Below are 21,305 nucleotides of genomic sequence, written 5' to 3'. Positions count from 1 at the left end.
TAGCAGATTTAAAGTGAACCTGTCATCGGGATTTTGTGTATAGAGCTGAGGACATGGGTTGCTAGATGGCTGCTAGCACATCCGCAATACCCAGTCCCCATAGCTCTGTGTGCTTTTATTGTGTAAATAAAACGATTTGATACATATGCAAATTAACCTGAGATGAGTCAGAGCTTGAAAATATGACTCTTCTGTGGTCACACAAGCAAGATATGACTCTTTTATGTTAATTTGCATATGTATCAAATCGTTTTGTTTTTTTTACACAATAAAAGCACACAGAGCTATGGGGACTGGATATTGCGGATGTGCTAGTGGCCATCTAGCAACCCATGTCCTCAGCTCTATACCCAAAATCCCGGTGACAGGTTCCCTTTAAGGCCTGTATGGTCCCATCAGTATTGGCTTATAATTTGGTTGCAAAACAAGAAAATTGTGTATATACGGTACACGTCCCTATGATATAACACCAAAATATTGAGAAAGAGGACGCTAAAATGGAGCAAAATAATAAATGTTTTATTAGTGCTTATATAGGAAAGGGGTGGAACCTATAAAAATCAACTAAGACTGAACCCGTCTACCCTAATATATCTGGCCTCTACTAAAATTGGGTATAACTCCCTAGCAATTAGGAGGGCTATATTGATTATAATAAGGGGATAGACGGACTGATAATCTAAAATCCGCAGCACTAATACTCGGATATGGTGCTCCGAAAGGCAAGGTGCTGCCTGTATAATTGTGATGTGCTAACGGAGAGAGATACTGTGCGCTATAGCCCCTGGGGAGACTTATAGTATTTTGAGGAATCCCCAACCCACTAACAGGGGCTAACACACACTGCAAGCACATGAACTGACCAGTGACCAGCGTGTCACTGAGCAGCGGCAGTGAGTACTGAGAGCGGCTGTGCACTATGCCGACTCAGAGACTCAAACCACTAACATAGGTGAGTTAACCACATAAACGATTGCTGATGCTGGCAGAGACAGACCAACAAACAACAAGTCTAAACACACTGAGCTACGGCTCTACGCGTTTCTGTGCAGTTGGTAAATGCACGTCATCAGGAGCCAGGTAGCCACTACACCTACACTGCCTAACGCCGATAACACAGGTTTGAGATCGGCTTGCTAAGCCATGTAATCAACAAGGAACACCGAAGCCTAGTGTGAGAGACGGTGTACTGTTCGTTGCAAACATAGTCTCGGCTCTGTAATGGCCGCGAGCGGCCAGGCAGACGCGGTGATTTAAAGGGGAAACACCCCGCCCCCTAGAACACACCTCCTGCCGGCAGCCAATCCACCAGTTGATACAACCATACTGGGCTGGTCCGCTGACGGCCAAGCAGGAGTGGGTAGAAAACACAGAAGACATGCAAATATTCCATTCACGTGTTAACTCTGTTTTAGATCCACTCATTTTTTTTTTTTTGCCTTTAGCAATACTAATTGATTATTCAGCAAAAGCTTACCGAGTGAAGACGTATGCTTCACAGACAGGATCCGTTTTTTCTGGGTAATTGTTCTGGCGGATCAGAGAATGGGAAAAATTAATAAGTGACGTCAACACAAACTTACTGCTCACACCCTCTCCACTCGGGCCTCTACTTGTATAAGCGTTTAATAGAACAGGTTCTGTAGACATCTATGTGGAATCACCTGACGAGGGTGTAAAAGGAGTGCGCTTCTTCTTGATGCTAACATCTACCTGTAAGGCTGAGTTGATACTTGAGTTATATGGTTAGTTTTGGGCCCATTACCGCCCAAATAAGTGAAGTATGCTGTGATTCTAAGAGCGAAGCCTGTCATCTGCATGTCATATGGACTCACAGTATTATTTCACTACCAAAGCAGACTCCCTATGCATGTTACTTCAAGACACAGTGTTCTACACCACTATAATGGCTCTCAGCAGCCAGGGAATAAGCGTTTTTTAACGTAATTCGCACAAATTTATTCGGATGGAGCTAAATTTTTCCCGGAAATTAAGCGAACCGGCAAATCAGATTTTTTTTTTTAAATCGCTCATCTCTAGCGATAAGACCAAATATGACTATTTTTTGGGGGTTGTTGGTTTCAATTTTACATAATAGAGCATTTTTGAATTTTTTTTTTTTTTTTAGTGTCTCCATATTCTGAAAGACATAGTTTTTTTGTTTTTTTTGGATGACTGTCTTATGTAGGGGCTTATTTTTTCCAGTATGCATATGACATTTTGATCTCTTGGTATTACACTTTTTGTGATGTAGGGTGACAAAAATAGCTTTTTTGACACACTTTTTATTTTATTATTTTACGGTGTTCGACTGAGAGGTTAGTTCATGTGATATTTTTATACAGCAGGTTCTTACGGATGCGGCGATACCTAATATGTATACTTTTTTATTTATTTAAGTTTTAGACAATGACAGCATTTAAAAAAATAAATAAATCATGTTTTAGTGTCTCCATATTCTGAGAGCCATATTTTTTTTTTTTTTGGGAAATTGTCCAAGGTAGGGTATAAATTTTTTGCAGGATGATATGACTGTTTGATTGGTGTGATTTTGGGGTAAGTATGACATTTTGATCGCTTGGTATTACACTTTTTGTTTTGTAAGGTGTCAAAAAATGGCTTTTTTTACACTTTTTTTTTTACGGTGTTCAGCTGAGGGGTTAGTTCATGTGATATTTTTATACAGTAGGTTCTTATGGACGCGGCGATACCTAATATGTATACTTTTTTAAATTTATTTTTACATAATAACAGCACTTTTGAAACAAAAAAAAAAATCATATTTTAGTGTCTCCATATTCTGAGAGCCATAGTTCTTTTTTTATTTTGTGGGCGATTGTCTTAGGTAGGGTCTCATTTTTAGTTGGATGAGACGATGGTTTGATTAGTATGATTTTTGGGTGCGTATGACTTTTTGATCGCTTGGTATTACACTTTTTATGATGTAAGGTGTCAAAAAATGGCTTTTTTTACACCATTTTTATTTTATTTTTTTACGGTGTTCCCTTGAGGGGTTAAGTCGTGATTTTTTTTAGAGAATGTCATTACAGACGTGGCAATACCTAATATGTATACTTTTTTATTTATTTAAGTTTTACACAATATCATTTTTTAAACAAAAAAAAAAATCATGGTTTAGTGTCTCCATAGTCTGAGAGCCATAGTTTTTTTTTATTTTTTGGGTGATTGTCTTAGGTAGGGGCTAATTTTTGGTGGGATGAGGTGACGGTTAGATTGGGGGGCATACGCCTTTTTGATCGCTTGGTGTTGCACTTTTAGTGATGTAAGGTGACAAAAAAATGTTTTTTTAGCACAGTTTTTATTTTATTTTTTTGACGGTGTTCATCTGAGGGGTTAGGTCATGTAATATTTTCATAGAGCAGGTTGATACGGACGTGGCAATACCTAATATGTCTAATTTTATTTTTGACTTTATTTTTTTTTTCTATTTTTTTTTACTTTATTGTGGGAAAAGACCTGATGGCCACCCCACAACCGGCAGGATACCGCACGAGCCACGGTCAGCGCTGACTGCGGCAGTACAAGGGTTGATGCGCCGGCATCAGTGTTTTCACTGATGCCGGCACATTTTTGTACGGCGCTGGGATTTCAGAACCGCTTTCCAGCGCCTTACATGTATGGCACTGGTATCCTACGGGTTAATTTTATAAATGTTTTTCTATGCTGCATTAACAAGTGTGAGTCTGCTATTTTCTGCAAATCATGTATTTTTCTTTTATTTGTTCTCAGGTCATAACCCAAGCAAGTGGAAGTGTTTCACATCATACCATTCATACTCAGCCAGTTGGAAAGCATTTTGACAGAGTTGATGACTTCTTCATTCCTAGCACAACATTGATTATCAATCATATCAGGTATGAAATATATTATGTCCAAAAGACCTATATTATATATTAAGATGTAAACATTGAAATTGCCAACAAAACAAGAACTTTAATTTGATATTCTAGAAAAGGATTATCTTTTTTTAATCCTGCAAAACAGGTTTGTGTGATTAATAACTCATGGAATAATAGAACACTGTGGAGAGAAAGTGGCTATGTATATGTTATTATCAAGAAATGTCTTCCAAGTTCCAACTGATCTTTTGGCATGGATAGCCAAACTTTTATCTTTGAGAATTTTTCTCAATACAGTGCTTTACAGTTTAGTCATAATCCCCGATCTTGAAATATTAAGCTCCACTGTTTCTTGTAAAATGTGTGTTCTGGAACTGATACAGATCAACTTCTAGACTCTACTGACTCCCCTAAGGATGCTGACACACATTCAAGATTTTTTTAATGTAGTTTAGAAATCCAAAACAGGAATCCATTCAAAAAGTGATAAATACAATCAGGCATTAATGTTTTCTCTTGTTTTTATGATCCACTCCTGATTTTGGCTTCAAAAACTGAATAAATAAAAAAATACTTAATGTGTGTGTCAACACCCTTATGAGGATTTCTAGTAATAAGGAACAACAAGCTTGTTTGAGATTGTTGATTAGAGATGAGCGAATCAAATCCCACAAAGTGGAATTTGATCCAAATTTCAGGATAAATTTGATTCGCCTCGAAGCCGAATTTCCTTGTGCTTCGTGTAATCGAATCGATTTAACCTGAAATAGTATAAAAAACTAAAAAATTCATTCTTACCTACTCCATTTTCTCATGATGGGCCGCCAGCCGCCATCTTGATTGAAGATCCCGTCATATGTCACCATGTCGGCTGGCGTAATGATGTAATCTCGCGCCGCACGAGATTTCGCCCCAGATCTTCAAGCAAGATGATGGTGGCCGGCCTGTCGCGAGCAAATGGATGCGGTAAGTTTGATAAAATTTTCTTTTATGTTCATTACACACTGTTTTTACACTCAGATACAATCAATTATGAACAAGGCATTTGAGGGGTACAATGACGGGGACGGCGCTATCACAGCTCCCTGTTATTGCACCCACTACTTACAAAAAAATGCACTTTGAAGATATTCGTTACAAAGCAAATTTTTTTGTAAAATTCAGTGAATCAGCCGAATCGAACTTTTGAAAAATTCGCTCATCTCTATTGTTGATCCTTATTATTAGGTTATTTTAATAACTTCCTTTCAGAGTGCACATCTTAGAGGAAGTACCGGTACTTACACTGCTTTCATACATTATACTGTTAAAATATATTTCTGATGCCTTCTTTTATATTCCCATCTAGTGTGTATTTTTATTTGACTTTTTCTTCTGTACTATATACCATAATACATTGCTGTAATTCAGTAGCTTGTCATACCAGCTCATTTACCAATCCCTCACTTGTACTGTACATCCCCGTCTTTTAACTATCATAGCATAATAAAAACTCTGGTCCTCAGAAGGTCTTAAAATTAGGTAAATACACAGTAGATTACACATTTCATTATCTATTCAACGGAAATGAAAACAAAATGAAAAAGCCACGTGTGAAAAACATGACTCTAGACCTCTTTAGTATACAGAGGAGTTCATAGTTGACTCAAAGGCTGCAAGATACTCCGGTCCCGTGACTGCAAAACAAGTTGGTATGAGGTGTTTTTTGCTGATATGCTGCGTTTGTTTTTTTCTCCAAATGTAGCACTGTACTGTACTTTACGGCCAAACATCTTCAATTTGGTCTTGTCTGTCCCAAGAATGTTGTTCCACAAATCTTGTGGTTTGTTCTGTGCTGCCATGTTCTTTGTAGTAATGAGACTTTTTCTTGGCAACCCTGCCAAACAAGTGTGGCTAATAATTAGTAATGGGTAAACCCATGCAATCTGGTAACACAAAAGCAGTTAACTCTAAGCAGTAATTGAAAATAGCACTTCTCAGTATGTTTTCAAAATTGTATTAAATCTCTATATATTATGTAATATATTTGACCTCACAGGTATGTTTATGCAGCGTAAATAAAGGACCCAGCAATATATGAGATATTTGTAGTCTTTATGTTGCATAGACTTCCACAAGTATTACTGAGGTACTGTCTCTTTAACAGTTGGGATACCCAGGAAATATACTGCTGGTAAATTAGAATTGTTATTAAACAGCACAAATCAATCCAGTGGTAGAGGCTGGTAATCTATGGCTGACAACACTGGTTCACCACAAAACAGATGCAGCCGAGCCAAACTTGATGGTTAACGTGTTAAGTAACGAATGGCAAGAAAAGGATAACTAACTTTTCAGTGGATTTCAATGGCTTTTGTCACGAAATAACCAAGATAACACTGTGACATGTGTTATCAGAGTCAATTTTAGCTCGACTACATCTGTACTTTGTGTTCAGGGGCTGAGCTCCATCAGGGAATAATCCTGTAATGTCTGCTATTTAACTGTTGTACTGGAAAATGGCTGCCACAGTGTAATGGAGGTGTCTTGGTGACACAGTCTCTGGCTTATTAGTCCTCGATATTGTCTTCAGATAAAGCTTGTCTGTCATCCCAATTCCAGTCAGAGAACATGTGCTTCTTCCTGGCACGTAGAGCTCCTCTTGCTTTATACCTCAGTGCCTAACCAGCCCAGACTGGATCATTCTGCCCAGGAGCACAGCTAACATGGGATTGACTCGCCAGTAGAGTTGAGCGAACACCTGGATGTTCGGGTTCGAGAAGTTCGGCCGAACTTCCCAGAAATGTTCGGGTTCGGGATCCGAACCCGATCCGAACTTCGTCCCGAACCCGAACCCCATTGAAGTCAATGGGGACCCGAACTTTTGGGCACTAAAAAGGCTGTAAAACAGCCCAGGAAAGAGCTAGAGGGCTGCAAAAGGCAGCAACATGTAGGTAAATCGCCTGCAAACAAATGTGGATAGGGAAATGAATTAAAATTAAAATTAAAAAAATAAAAATGAACCAATATCAATTGGACAGAGGTCCCATAGCAGAGAATCTGGCTTCACGTCAGCAGAGAATCAGTCTCTTCATGCCATAGCAAAGAATCTGGCTTCATGTCAGCACAGAATCAGTCTCTTCATGCCATAGCAGAGAATCTGGCTTCATGTCAGCGCAGAGTCAGTCTTCATGTCATAGCAGAGAATCAGGCTTCACGTCACCCACCACTGGAACAGGCCACTGTCACACATTTAGGCCCAGGCACCCAGGCAGAGGAGAGGTCCCGTAACAGAGAATCTGGCCTTATGTCAGCGCAGAATCTGTCTTCATGTCATAGCAGAGAATCAGGCTTCACGTCACCCACCACTGGAACAGGCCACTGTCACACATTTAGGCCCCGGCACCCAGACAGAGGAGAGCGGTCCCGTAACAGAGAATCTGGCCTTATGTCAGCTCAGAATCTGTCTTCATGTCATAGCAGAGAATCAGGCTTCACGTCACCCACCACTGGAACAGGCCACTGTCACACATTTAGGCCCAGGCACCCAGGCAGAGGAGAGAGGTCCCGTAACAGAGAATCTGGCCTTATGTCAGCGCAGAATCTGTCTTCATGTCATAGCAGTGAATCAGGCTTCACGTCACCCACCACTGGAACAGGCCACTGTCACACATTTAGGCCCAGGCACCCAGACAGAGGAGAGCGGTCCCGTAACAGAGAATCTGGCCTTATGTCAGCGCAGAATCTGTCTTCATGTCATAGCAGAGAATCATGCTTCACGTCACCCACCACTGGAACAGGCCCCTGTCACACATTTAGGCCCAGGCACCCAGGCAGAGGAGAGAGGTCCCGTAACAGAGAATCTGGCCTTATGTCAGCGCAGAATCTGTATTCATGTCATAGCAGAGAATCAGGCTTCACGTCACCCACCACTGGAACAGGCCACTGTCACACATTTAGGCCCCGGCACCCAGACAGAGGAGAGCGGTCCCGTAACAGAGAATCTGGCCTTATGTCAGCACAGAATCTGTCTTCATGTCATAGCAGAGAATCAGGCTTCACGTCACCCACCACTGGAACAGGCCACTGTCACACATTTAGGCCCAGGCACCCAGGCCGAGGAGAGAGGTCCCGTAACAGAGAATCTGGCCTTATGTCAGCGCAGAATCTGTATTCATGTCATAGCAGAGAATCAGGCTTCACGTCACCCACCACTGGAACAGGCCACTGTCACACATTTAGGCCCCGGCACCCAGACAGAGGAGAGCGGTCCCGTAACAGAGAATCTGGCCTTATGTCAGCGCAGAATCTATCTTCATGTCATAGCAGAGAATCAGGCTTCACGTCAGCCACCACTGGAACAGGCCACTGCCACACATTTAGGCCCAGGCACCCAGGCAGAGGAGAGAGGTCCCGTAACAGAGAATCTGGCCTTATGTCAGCGCAGAATCTGTATTCATGTCATAGCAGAGAATCAGGCTTCATGTCACCCACCACTGGAACAGGCCACTGTCACACATTTAGGCCCCGGCACACAGACAGAGGAGAGGTTCATTCAACTTTGGGTTGCCCCGCAATATAATGGTAAAATGAAATTAAAAATAGTATTGAATGAGGAAGTGCCCTGGAGTAGAATAATTTATTGTTAAGGGGAGGTAGTTAATATCTAATCTGCACAAGGGATGGACAGGTCCTGTGGGATCCATGCCTGGTTCATTTTTATGAACGTCAGCTTGTCCACATTGGCTGTAGACAGGCGGCTGCGTTTGTCTGTAATGACGCCCCCTGCCGTGCTGAATACACGTTCAGACAAAACGCTGGCCGCCGGGCAGGCCAGCACCTCCAAGGCATAAAAGGCTAGCTCTGGCCACGTGGACAATTTGGAGACCCAGAAGTTGAATGGGGCCGAACCATCAGTCAGTACGTGGAGGGGTGTGCACAGGTACTGTTCCACCATGTTAGTGAAATGTTGCCTCCTGCTAACACGTTCCGTATCAGATGGTGGTGCACTTAGCTGTGGCGTGTTGAAAAAAAACTTTTCCACATCTCTGCCATGCTAACCCTGCCCTCAGAGGAGCTGGGCGTGACACAGCTGCGTTGGCGACCTCTTGCTCCTCCTCTGCCTTCGCCTTGGGCTTCCACTGGTTCCCCTGTGACATTTGGGAATGCTCTCAGTAGCGCGTCTACCAACGTGCGCTTGTACTCGCGCATCTTCCTATCACGCTCCAGTGTAGGAAGTAAGGTGGGCACATTGTCTTTGTACTGGGGATCCAGCAGGGTGGCAACCCAGTAGTCCGCACACGTTAAAATGTGGGTAACTCTGCTGTCGTTGCGCAGGCACTGCAGCATGTAGTCGCTCATGTGTGCCAGGCTGCCCAGAGGTAAGGACAAGCTGTCCTCTGTGGGAGGCGTATCGTCATCGTCCTGTGTTTCCCCCCAGCCACGCACCAGTGATGGGCCCGAGCTGCTTTGGGTGCCACCCCGCTGTGAACATGCTTCATCCTCATCCTCCTCCACCTCCTCCTCGTCCTCCTCGTCCTCCAGTAGTGGGCCCTGTCTGGCCACATTTGTACCTGGCCTCTGGTGTTGCAAAAAACCTCCCTCTGAATCACTTCGAAGAGACTGGCATGAAAGTGCTAAAAATGACCCCTCTTCCTCCTCTTCCTCCTGGGCCACCTCCTCTTCCATCATCGCCCTAAGTGTTTTCTCAAGGAGACATAGAAGTGGTATTGTAACGCTGATAACGGGGTCATCGCCACTGGCCATGTTGGTGGAGTACTCGAAACAGCGCAACAGGGCACACAGGTCTCGCATGGAGGCCCAGTCATTGGTGGTGAAGTGGGTCTGATCCACAGTGCGACTGACCCGTGCGTGCTGCAGCTGAAACTCCACTATGGCCTGCTGCTGCTCGCACAGTCTGTCCAGCATATGCAAGGTGGATTTCCACCTGGTGGGCACGTCGCATATGAGGCGGTGAGCGGGAAGGCCGAAGTTACGCTGTAGCGCAGACAGGCGAGCAGCGGCAGGGTGTGAACGCCGGAAGCGCGAACAGACGGCCCGCACTTTATGCAGCAGCTCTGACATGTCGGGGTAGTTGCGAATGAACTTCTGCACCACCAAATTCAGCACATGCGCCAGGCAAGGGATGTGCGTCAAACCGGCTAGTCCCAGAGCTGCAACGAGATTTCGGCCATTATCGCACACCACTAGGCCGGGCTTGAGGCTCACCGGCAGCAACCACTCGTTGGTCTGTTGTTCTATACCCCGCCACAACTCCTGTGCGGTGTGGGGCCTGTCCCCCAAACATATGAGTTTCAGAATGGCCTGCTGACGTTTACCCCGTGCTGTGCTGAAGTTGGTGGTGAAGGTGTGTGGCTGACTGGATGAGCAGGTGGAAGAAGAGGAGGAGGAAGCTGAGGAGGAGGAGGAGATAGGAGGCAAAGAATGTTGCCCTGCGATCCTTGGCGGCGGAAGGACGTGCGCCAAACAGCTCTCTGCCTGGGGCCCAGCCGCCACTACATTTACCCAGTGTGCTGTTAGGGAGATATAGCGTCCCTGGCCGTGCTTACTGGTCCACGTATCTGTGGTTAGGTGGACCTTGCCACAGATGGCGTTGCGCAGTGCACACTTGATTTTATCGGACACTTGTTTGTGCAGGGAAGGCACGGCTCTCTTGGAGAAGTAGTGGCGGCTGGGAACAACATACTGTGGGACAGCAAGTGACATGAGCTGTTTGAAGCTGTGTGTGTCCACCAGCCTAAATGACAGCATTTTATAGGCCAGTAGTTTAGAAATGCTTGCATTCAGGGCCAGGGATTGAGGGTGGCTAGGTGAGAATTTACGCTTTCTCTCAAATGTTTGTGAGATGGAGAGCTGAACGCTGCCGTGTGACATGGTTGAGATGCTTGGTGACGCAGGTGGTGGTGTTGGTGGTACATCCCATGTTTGCTGGGCGGCAGGTGCCAACGTTCCTCCAGAGGCGGAGGAAGAGGCCGAGGCGGCGGCAGCAGCAGCAGAAGAGGCCGAGGCGGCGGCAGCAGCAGAGGAAGCCGAGGCGGCAGCAGCAGAAGAGGTAGCAAGGGGAGCCTGAGTGACTTCCTTGTTTTTAAGGTGTTTACTCCACTGCAGTTCATGCTTTGCATGCAGGTGCCTGGTCATGCAGGTTGTGCTAAGGTTCAGAACGTTAATGCCTCGCTTCAGGCTCTGATGGCACAGCGTGCAAACCACTCGGGTCTTGTCGTCAGCACATTGTTTGAAGAAGTGCCATGCCAGGGAACTCCTTGAAGCTGCCTTTGGGGTGCTCGGTCCCAGATGGCGGCGGTCAGTAGCAGGCGGAGTCTCTTGGCGGCGGGTGTTCTGATTTTGCCCACTGCTCCTTCTTTTGCTACGCTGTTGGCTCGGTCTCACCACTGCCTCTTCCTCCGAACTGTGAAAGTCAGTGGCACAACTTCATTCCATGTGGGGTCTAGGACCTCATCGTCCCCTGCATCGTCTTCCACCCAGTCTTGATCCCTGACCTCCTGTTCAGTCTGCACACTGCAGAAAGACGCAGCAGTTGGCACCTGTGTTTCGTCATCATCAGAGACGTGCTGAGGTGGTATTCCCATGTCCTCATCATCAGGAAAAATAAGTGGTTGTGCGTTAGTGCATTCTATCTCTTCCACCCCTGGGGAAGGGCTAGGTGGATGCCCTTGGGAAACCCTGGCAGCAGAGTCTTCAAACAGCATAAGAGACTGCTGCATAATTTGAGGCTCAGACAGTTTCCCTGATATGCATGGGGGTGATGTGACAGACCGATGGGCTTGGTTTTCATGCGCCATCTGTGCGCTTTCTGCAGAAGACTGGGTGGGAGATAATGTGAACGTGCTGGATCCACTGTCGGCCACCCAATTGACTAATGCCTGTACCTGCTCAGGCCTTACCATCCTTAGAACGGCATTGGGCCCCACCAAATATCGCTGTAAATTCTGCTGGCTACTGGGACCTGAGGTAGTTGGTTCACTAGGACGTGTGGCTGTGGCAGAACGGCCACGTCCTCTCCCAGCACCAGAGGGTCCACTAACACCACCACGACCATGTCCACGTCCGCGTCCCTTATTAGATGTTTTCCTCATTGTTCCCGTTCACCACAATTTTGAGAATGGCAAATTTGGGAATGCTTTTTCAACCCAGAACAAAAAGTCTGCTTTTACGGTCACTACAAATAACTTGACCAGCTAAAACTGTGCAGATTTGGTTGAATAGAGATGTGAGACCTGTTTTTTTTTGCGCTGTGTGACAGTTATAGATTTAATCACAGAATGACACTTCTATCAGCACGCTAGCGTGTGTCTTAGGTTTTTCTAAATGACACTATCAATACCTTCAATGTAAGATTTTCTTTTTGGAATAGATTTCAAGTAGGCCTCAAATACCACAAACTAGTTATTTTCAGAATGGCAAATTTGGGAATGCTTTTTCAACCCAGAACAAAAAGTCTGCTTTTACGGTCACTACAAATAACTTGACCAGCTAAAACTGTGCAGATTTGGTTGAATAGAGATGTGAGACCTGTTTTTTTTTGCGCTGTGTGACAGTTATAGGTTTAATCACAGAATGACACTTCTATCAGCACGCTAGCGTGTGTCTTAGGTTTTTCTGAATGACACTATCAATACCTTCAATGTAAGATTTTCTTTTTGGGATAGATTTCAAGTAGGCCTCAAATACCACAAACTAGTTATTTTCAGAATGGCAAATTTGGGAATGCTTTTTCAACCCAGAACAAAATGTCTGCTTTTACGGTCACTACAAATAACTTGACCAGCTAAAACTGTGCAGATTTGGTTGAATAGAGATGTGAGACCTGTTTTTTTTTGCGCTGTGTGACAGTTATAGGTTTAATCACAGAATGACACTTCTATCAGCACGCTAGCGTGTGTCTTAGGTTTTTCTGAATGACTCTATCAATACCTTCAATGTAAGATTTTCTTTTTGGGATAGATTTCAAGTAGGCCTCAAATACCACAAACTAGTTATTTTCAGAATGGCAAATTTGGGAATGCTTTTTCAACCCAGAACAAAAAGTCTGCTTTTACGGTCACTACAAATAACTTGACCAGCTAAAACTGTGCAGATTTGGTTGAATAGAGATGTGAGACCTGTTTTTTTTTGCGCTGTGTCACAGTTATAGGTTTAATCACAGAATGACACTTCTATCAGCACGCTAGCGTGTGTCTTAGGTTTTTCTGAATGACACTATCAATACCTTCAATGTAAGATTTTCTTTTTGGGATAGATTTCAAGTAGGCCTCAAATACCACAAACTAGTTATTTTCAGAATGGCAAATTTGGGAATGCTTTTTCAAACCAGAACAAAAAGTCTGCTTTTACGGTCACTACAAATAACTTGACCAGCTAAAACTGTGCAGATTTGGTTGAATAGAGATGTGAGACCTGTTTTTTTTTTGCGCTGTGTGACAGTTATAGGTTTAATCACAGAATGACACTTCTATCAGCACGCTAGCGTGTGTCTTAGGTTTTTCTGAATGACACTATCAATACCTTCAATGTAAGATTTTCTTTTTGGGATAGATTTCAAGTAGGCCTCAAATACCACAAACTAGTTATTTTCAGAATGGCAAATTTGGGAATGCTTTTTCAACCCAGAACAAAAAGTCTGCTTTTACGGTCACTACAAATAACATGACCAGCTAAAACTGTGCAGATTTGGTTGAATAGAGATGTGAGACCTGTTTTTTTTTGCGCTGTGTGACAGTTATAGGTTTAATCACAGAATGACATTTCTATCAGCACGCTAGCGTGTGTCTTAGGTTTTTTTGAATGACACTATCAATACCTTCAATGTAAGATTTTCTTTTTGGGATAGATTTCAAGTAGGCCTCAAATACCACAAACTAGTTATTTTCAGAATGGCAAATTTGGGAATGCTTTTTCAACCCAGAACAAAAAGTCTGCTTTTACGTTCACTACAAATAACTTGACCAGCTAAAACTGTGCAGATTTGGTTGAATAGAAATGTCAGGTCTATTTTTTAGGCGCTGGGTGACAGGCTCAACTTGCCCCTGATGTAATATATGGCCAAAAAATAATCAGACTGTTGATGGTTAAATGCACTTGGGTGACACAGGCTCAGCCTGCACCAGATGTAGTATATGGCCAAAAAATAATCAGACTGTTGATGGTTGAATGCACTTGGGTGACACAGGCTCAGCCTGCAGCTGATGTAGTATATGGCCAAAAAATAACCAGACTGTTGATGGTTAAATGCACTTCGGTGACACAGGCTCAGCCTGCAGCTGATGTAGGATATAGCACAAAATAATCACACTATCGATGGTTAAATACACTTGGTGATAGCTCGTGCTGGCGCACAAGTCACAAAATGGCCGCCGATCACCCCAGAAAAAAAGTGATCTAAAAACGCTCTGGGCAGCCTCAAAAAAGTGAGCAAGTCAATAATAGCACTTCAATGATCCACAGCTGCAGATCGATCACAGAATGAAGTCTTTTGGAGGAGTTAATCTGCCTAATCTCGCCCTAACGTCGCAGCTGCAACCTCTCCCTATACTGATCATAGCAGAGTGACGTGCGGCGCTACGTGACTCCAGCTTAAATAGAGGCTGGGTCACATGGTGCACTGTCCAATCACAGCCATGCCAATAGTAGGCATGGCTGTGATGGCCTCTTGGGCCAAGTAGTATGACGCTTGTTGATTGGCTGCTTTGCAGCCTTTCAAAAAGCGCCAAGAAAGCGCCGAACACCGAACCCGAACCCAGACTTTTACGAAAATGTTCGGGTTCGGGTCCGTGTCACGGACACCCCAAAATTCGGTACGAACCCGAACTATACAGTTCGGGTTCGCTCATCCCTACTCGCCAGTCATCTTCCTGTTTCAGAGCCCGCAAGGCTTCTGTGATATGTAGTTCACAAGCTCCTTATAATTGGAGATGAGCGAAACGAATCAGACGAAGTTGAATTCGATCCAAATTTCAGGAAAAATTAATTTTGCAACAAGTGCAAATTTCCTTGTGCTTCGTGGAAACTAATCACAATTTTTCCTAAAATGGCGGCTACAATGGCGGTTACACGTGTGAAGACATGGGGCGAGGATCTCTGGGAAGGCGGGCTGACCCATAATGCCATGCATGCAGCCAATCAGCAGCCAGCCAGCCCTGTGATGTCACAGCCCTATAAATACGGAGGCCATCTTAGAGTCAGGCATTTTCAATGTTCTGAGTGCAGGGACAGACGTGAGAAGGCGCTAGGGACAGCAATTGGAAAAACCTGATTGTGAAAAAAACCCTGAAAAAACGTTTTATAAGTGCATGGAAAGGATAGGAAGGAATCATCTCACTGCATCTTAGTACAGGGAGAGACGTCAGAAAGCGCTAGGAACAGTGCCATAAAAACTATTTATAAGTGCAGGGAAAGGATAGGAAGGAATTATTTCACAGCATCTTAGTGCAGGGAGAGACGTCAGAAGGCGCTAGGGACAGTGCTAGAAAAGCGATTTACAAGTGCAGGGAAAGATTATTTGGGGATCCAAATAGCCATTATACAGCTCTGTCATTCCAGCAATTTGTTCTTGGGGTGCAAGTGCTATGTTGAAAAGCCTTTAGTGGCTTATATCTGTGGAAAAATAAAAATATATACGCAGTTCACTTCTGCAGTTAAATGTGTTGAAAGCGTACAGAAAGAAAAAAACATGCGCATTTCACTGGTGCACTTATTTGTGGCAAAAGAGTTTGGTGCACTTGTGGCCCATTGCTAATGGCGATCCCCAGCAAAAATTCATACAGTGGAGGATGCCCACAGCGGACCACAAGTACCACAAAAATACATCCTACACAAGATAGAAAAATGTGCAGATGTAAATAGCTATATGAAAAAAACATTAATAAGGAAGGTGCACTACTGTGGATGCAAACAAACAAGTCTGACTAAACCCTTAAACTGGTGTTAAAATTGAGAATTTAGCCAATATATCCTTATATGAAGGACATATCTGAGCCCGAGCACCGCGCCAAGGTATCTCAAGTAGCTCGGGACCTAACGCTAACCTACCTGTTCCGTATGCAATACCAGGAGCCAGTGGGCGAATTACAGGAGCGTAAGGTCCAACTCACAGCAAACTCCCAGTTACCTCCAGCATGCAGCCATACTTGCAATGGGAGGAGGGAGGAGGTTGTGAGTCCCACCCAAGACTGAGTGATAAGGCCCAGGCCTCACAGGTGCACCTAAATGTTGCCTGTGGATGAAAAACAGGCACATTTAAATATGGAGTTTATATACCTCCAAACATAACTATATACAAACTACATAAAATGGTGTGGTGTCAAAAATATATAGATATGCTTGGAGGTATATAAACTCCATATTTGAATGTGCCTGATTTTCATCCACAGGCAACATTTAGGTGCAAGATTAACTTATAGCACCATAGGGTCTGTATGTTTGGTTCAGTAAAACTCAAGTGTGTCAGGTACCACATCTGAAATATAGACAATTAAGCACATATACAGTAGGTGTTTGTGAGATTGTGTTTTCAGCACGACAGCGTCGCGCTGATACTCGGCGATGTGGTGCCGAGATCTCGCACTCACTGGGATAGCGACAGCACATCCCAGCAAGCGCGTCATAGAAGCGACGGGAGATCCGACTTGGATTCCCGCCAATTCTACACGTGTGCGGCGTTTGTTATGAATCCTGAGGGGGAAGTCCCCGCCGGATTTTAAATAAAAATCCGGCCTGGGTCCCGCCCTCAGGAGCATACCGGGCCCTTAGGTCTGTTATGGGTTGTAAGGAGAGCCCCCCCTACGCCGAAAAAAACGGCGTAGGGGTCCCCCTACAATCCATACCAGACCCGTATCCAAAGCACGCTACCCGGCCAGCCAGGAAGGGAGTGGGGACGAGCGAGCGCCCCCCCCCCCCTCCTGAGCCGTACCAGGCTGCATGCCCTCAACATGGGGGGTTGGGTGCTCTGGGGCAGGGGGCGCACTGCGGCCCCCCCACCTCAGAGCACCCTGTCCCCATGTTGATAAGGACAGGGCCCCTTCCCGACAACCCTGGCCGTTGGTTGTCGGGGTATGCGGGCGGGAGGCTTATCGGAATCTGGGAGCCCCCTTTAATAAGGGGGCCCCCAGATACCGGCCCCCCACCCTAAGTGAATGAGTATGGGGTACATCGTACCCCTACCCATTCACCTGCAAGAAAAGTGGTAAAAACACAAATAAACCACACAGTGTATTAAAATATTTTATTTTTCTGCTCCGGAGGCCGCCCCCTGTCTTCTTTATTAGCTCTTTTACCAGGGGGGGGCTCTTCTTCTTCCGATATCCTGACGGGTCTTCTCCGCTATCCGGGGGGGTCTTCTCAACTCTCCGGGGTTCTCCTTCTGTCTTCTCCTTCTGTCTTGTTGTCTCCTTCTGTCTTCTGTCTCGGGGGGGGGGGGCTCTTCTTCTTCCGATATCCCGACGGGTCTTCTCCGCTATCCGGGGGGGTCTTCTCAACTCTCCGGGGTTCTCCTTCTGTCTTCTCCTTCTGTCTTGTTGTCTCCTTCTGTCTTCTGTCTCCGGGGGGGGCTCTTCTTCTTCCGATATCCCGACGGGTCTTCTCCGCTATCCGGGGGGGTCTTCTCAACTCTCCGGGGTTCTCCTTCTGTCTTCTCCTTCTGTCTTGTTGTCTCGGCGCACCCCGATTCTTCGTCTTCTCTTCTTGTTTTCGCCTCTCTCTGTTGTTGACTCGGCGCACCCCGGTTCTTCGTCTCGCGAGACTCGGCGCACCCCGATTCTTCGTCTCGCGAGACTCGGCGCACCCCGATTCTTCGTCTCGCGAGACGAAGAACCGGGGTGCGCCGAGTCAACAACAGAGAGAGGCGAAAACAAGAAGAGAAGACGAAGAATCGGGGTGCGCCGAGACAACAAGACAGAAGGAGAAGACAGAAGGAGAACCCCGGAGAGTTGAGAAGACCCCCCCGGATAGCGGAGAAGACCCGTCGGGATATCGGAAGAAGAAGAGCCCCCCCCGGAGACAGAAGACAGAAGGAGACAACAAGACAGAAGGAGAAGACAGAAGGAGAACCCCGGAGAGTTGAGAAGACCCCCCCGGATAGCGGAGAAGACCCGTCGGGATATCGGAAGAAGAAGAGCCCCCCCCTGGTAAAAGAGCTAATAAAGAAGACAGGGGGCGGCCTCCGGAGCAGAAAAATAAAATATTTTAATACACTGTGTGGTTTATTTGTGTTTTTACCACTTTTCTTGCAGGTGAATGGGTAGGGGTACGATGTACCCCATACTCATTCACTTAGGGTGGGGGGCCGGTATCTGGGGGCCCCCTTATTAAAGGGGGCTCCCAGATTCCGATAAGCCTCCCGCCCGCATACCCCGACAACCAACGGCCAGGGTTGTCGGGAAGGGGCCCTGTCCTCATCAACATGGGGACAGGGTGCTCTGAGGTGGGGGGGCCGCAGTGCGCCCCCTGCCCCAGAGCACCCAACCCCCCATGTTGAGGGCATGCAGCCTGGTACGGCTCAGGAGGGGGGGGGGGGGCGCTCGCTCGTCCCCACTCCCTTCCTGGCTGGCCGGGTAGCGTGCTTTGGATACGGGTCTGGTATGGATTGTAGGGGGACCCCTACGCCGTTTTTTTCGGCGTAGGGGGGGCTCTCCTTACAACCCATAACAGACCTAAGGGCCCGGTATGCTCCTGAGGGCGGGACCCAGGCCGGATTTTTATTTAAAATCCGGCGGGGACTTCCCCCTCAGGATTCATAACAAACGCCGCACACGTGTAGAATTGGCGGGAATCCAAGTCGGATCTCCCGTCGCTTCTATGACGCGCTTGCTCTCCATCGCGGCAAGCCAGCTCGGCGCTGGCTCCCGCGATGGGGCTCGTATGTGCTCAATCTCGCCGAGAAATACAGCGAGATTGACACAAAATCGGGTTCACCTACTGTATATCTACCTGTATAACACCTTCATTTTTTAACACTAAAAAGTTGGGGATCTGGTTCATTTTTCTGTAATTTAGATAGCTGATTTGGTTAACAAATATTAATCACATTCACCATCCTATATGCTTACAGCTTCAATTGACTATAGAGTACTGAATGTTAGAGTTCACATATTTTCAGAAAATATAGCACAAACATAGCAAAGCCGCTCAGCAGCATGCATAGAAATCCTCTCTGTAGAATGTCTTACAAAGAAAAAAATTAATTACGCGGAACCTGTTATTATGGTGTAGTGATGAAAAACATTAAGAATTTAGGTATTAATAGTTCAGCTGCCAGCATGCTTTCCTGTTCAATCCTTACATCATTCTGTACTTTACAGAAAGACACCTATTGTATATGCTATGTGATGTAAACAATACGTATACTAGGATAATTAGCCAAAGCAGCTTAACTTTACTTATTATAAGATACAGTATATGGTGAAATCATTAGTATTACTTTAGTTTTTCAGTCTATATTATTCATTATATGCAATGTAATTAAGATTACTGTTAAAGGTTGAAAGATTTGTTCATTCTTTAAGCTGCCTTATTTTTTGCTTTTAGGTTTGGCTTCATCCTTCATAAAGATGAGCAAGCTCTTCTGAAAATTGATTTGGAGACCATGTCTTATATAAAGACAATAAGTTTAAAAGACTATAATTGCATCCCTCAGTCTTTGGCCTACACTCACCTCGGAGGATATTATTTTATCCATTGTAAGCCTGATACAACTGGAGCAATTCTTCCTCAAGTAATAGTCGATGGTGTAACTGATGCTGTTATTGGATATAACAAAGATGTGACTGGTACTCCCTATGTCTCTCCTGATGGCCACTACCTTGTTAGCATTGATGATGTAAAAGGAATCATGAGGGTACAGCTTATAACAATTCAAGGAGAAATCCAGGACTTATTTGATATTCATACTAATTTGCATATATCTGATGTGGCCTTTCAATCATCATTTATAGAAGCTCATCAATACAATGTCTATGCAAGCTCTAGTACACAAACTGATGTACTTTTTGTAGAGCTCTCTTCTGGAAAAGTAAAAATGATAAAGAGCCTTAAAGAACCATTGCAACTAGAAGAATGGCCATGGAGTTCAAAGAATCGAATTATCATTGGGAGTGGCCTCTTTGGACAGTACTTAATGACACCCTCTAAAGAATCACTGTTTATTCTAGATGGACGACTCAACAAATTAAACTGTGAGATAACTGAAGTTGTAAAAGGCAACACAATTGTTTGGTTTGGGGAAGTATAAAATCATAGCATAAGCACCTAATTTTTATTTTTATTTTGTTTGTTAAATTATAATGTATTTCTTTCCACCTGCTTTTGCAAATTTAAGTATTTTAAATGAGTTTTGCAGAGCCCAGGATTTTAATTTTTCATATATTTATGGGTTTAACTAAATTGTTTACTGATAAAATTGTACAAGTATATAACTTTTTATAGTTTTCATAAAATGATGTTTAAATAATAAAAAACAAGAAAAATTCATGGGAAAGCGGGGAAAATATAAATTTCACTCTTTTTTAGTTAATATTTATGGCTCATAAATCAGAAAGAACAATTACCCCCAAAACTTCCTGTTCTGTTTTTAAAGAGCCAAATCATGTCCCCTGTTCGTTTGTGCCTTGGGTGGAATGTTTTATAATAAAAACGCATTAAAAAAGCAAAGAATAACATATACCCATTTGGGGTCATGTTGTGAGAAAGACGATACATCTATTACACCGTACATGTTGTGAACTGTCGATTACATTTTAACATTTAATTTCTCAAACGTGTCCCATGTTCTTAATTGTCGCTTAAAATAATATAGGAACACAGTCATTTAGAAGCATTCCTATTTTCAACGTTTATGTATCAGGGACTAATTTCAGGTATAACATTTTATCAGTTTTAATAAGTATACTTTTCATGTCATGAACGTTGAGAGATTATGAGGGAATTTTGCTTTTGCTGTCAATTTATTTCAATAATTTACAGTACTTGTGCAGTCCGTAATCTCATGGGCTGTTCCTGAAAATGCATGTTTTCCTTTAACAAATACATCTAGCATATTAATAACTACTGCAATATTATTTTAATTTAGAGAAAATTATACTGCTCTAATATGCCATCTAAAGATAAGTTAAATATTAAAAATTAAAATATGAATTTTTCGGAAATAATAGTGGACCCTCCTTAAACTGATTTAACTTGATGCCATGTTTTTTTTTTTTATATATATACAAACCCTGCAGTAAGGGCATATTTTTGTAAAAGTGCTAAAATAATAATATTAATCATAATTTACATAAACACCATACTTTTATTATTTTATAATGTTTTAGTAAGTATTATAAACTCGTTTTTCAGCATTGCATCAATTTCAACATTCAATTTCATTTTTTTTCCTTTGTTAAAATAAATGCAGATATGAAATGCTTACTTTATACTGTGTTTTTCAATTCATAATTC

The 21,305-nt window shown here is 44.0% G+C and overlaps 1 protein-coding gene across 1 annotated transcript in view; it reads left to right on the top strand.

The window, feature by feature from the left end:
* FSTL5 (follistatin like 5) overlaps nt 1–20,100 on the top strand; it is a 966,340-nt gene extending 946,240 nt beyond the window's left edge. Inside the window, 2 exon segments of the mRNA XM_040418623.1 lie at nt 3,751–3,875; nt 19,398–20,100. Of these exon segments, the coding sequence (XP_040274557.1) occupies nt 3,751–3,875; nt 19,398–20,100 (828 nt within the window).
* Nucleotides 20,101–21,305: the final 1,205 nt, after the last annotated feature.

This window comes from Bufo bufo, chromosome 2, assembly GCF_905171765.1.
Source record: "Bufo bufo chromosome 2, aBufBuf1.1, whole genome shotgun sequence".
Classification (NCBI taxonomy): domain Eukaryota; kingdom Metazoa; phylum Chordata; class Amphibia; order Anura; family Bufonidae; genus Bufo; species Bufo bufo.
This window is presented reverse-complemented; position numbering and strand designations above follow the sequence as displayed.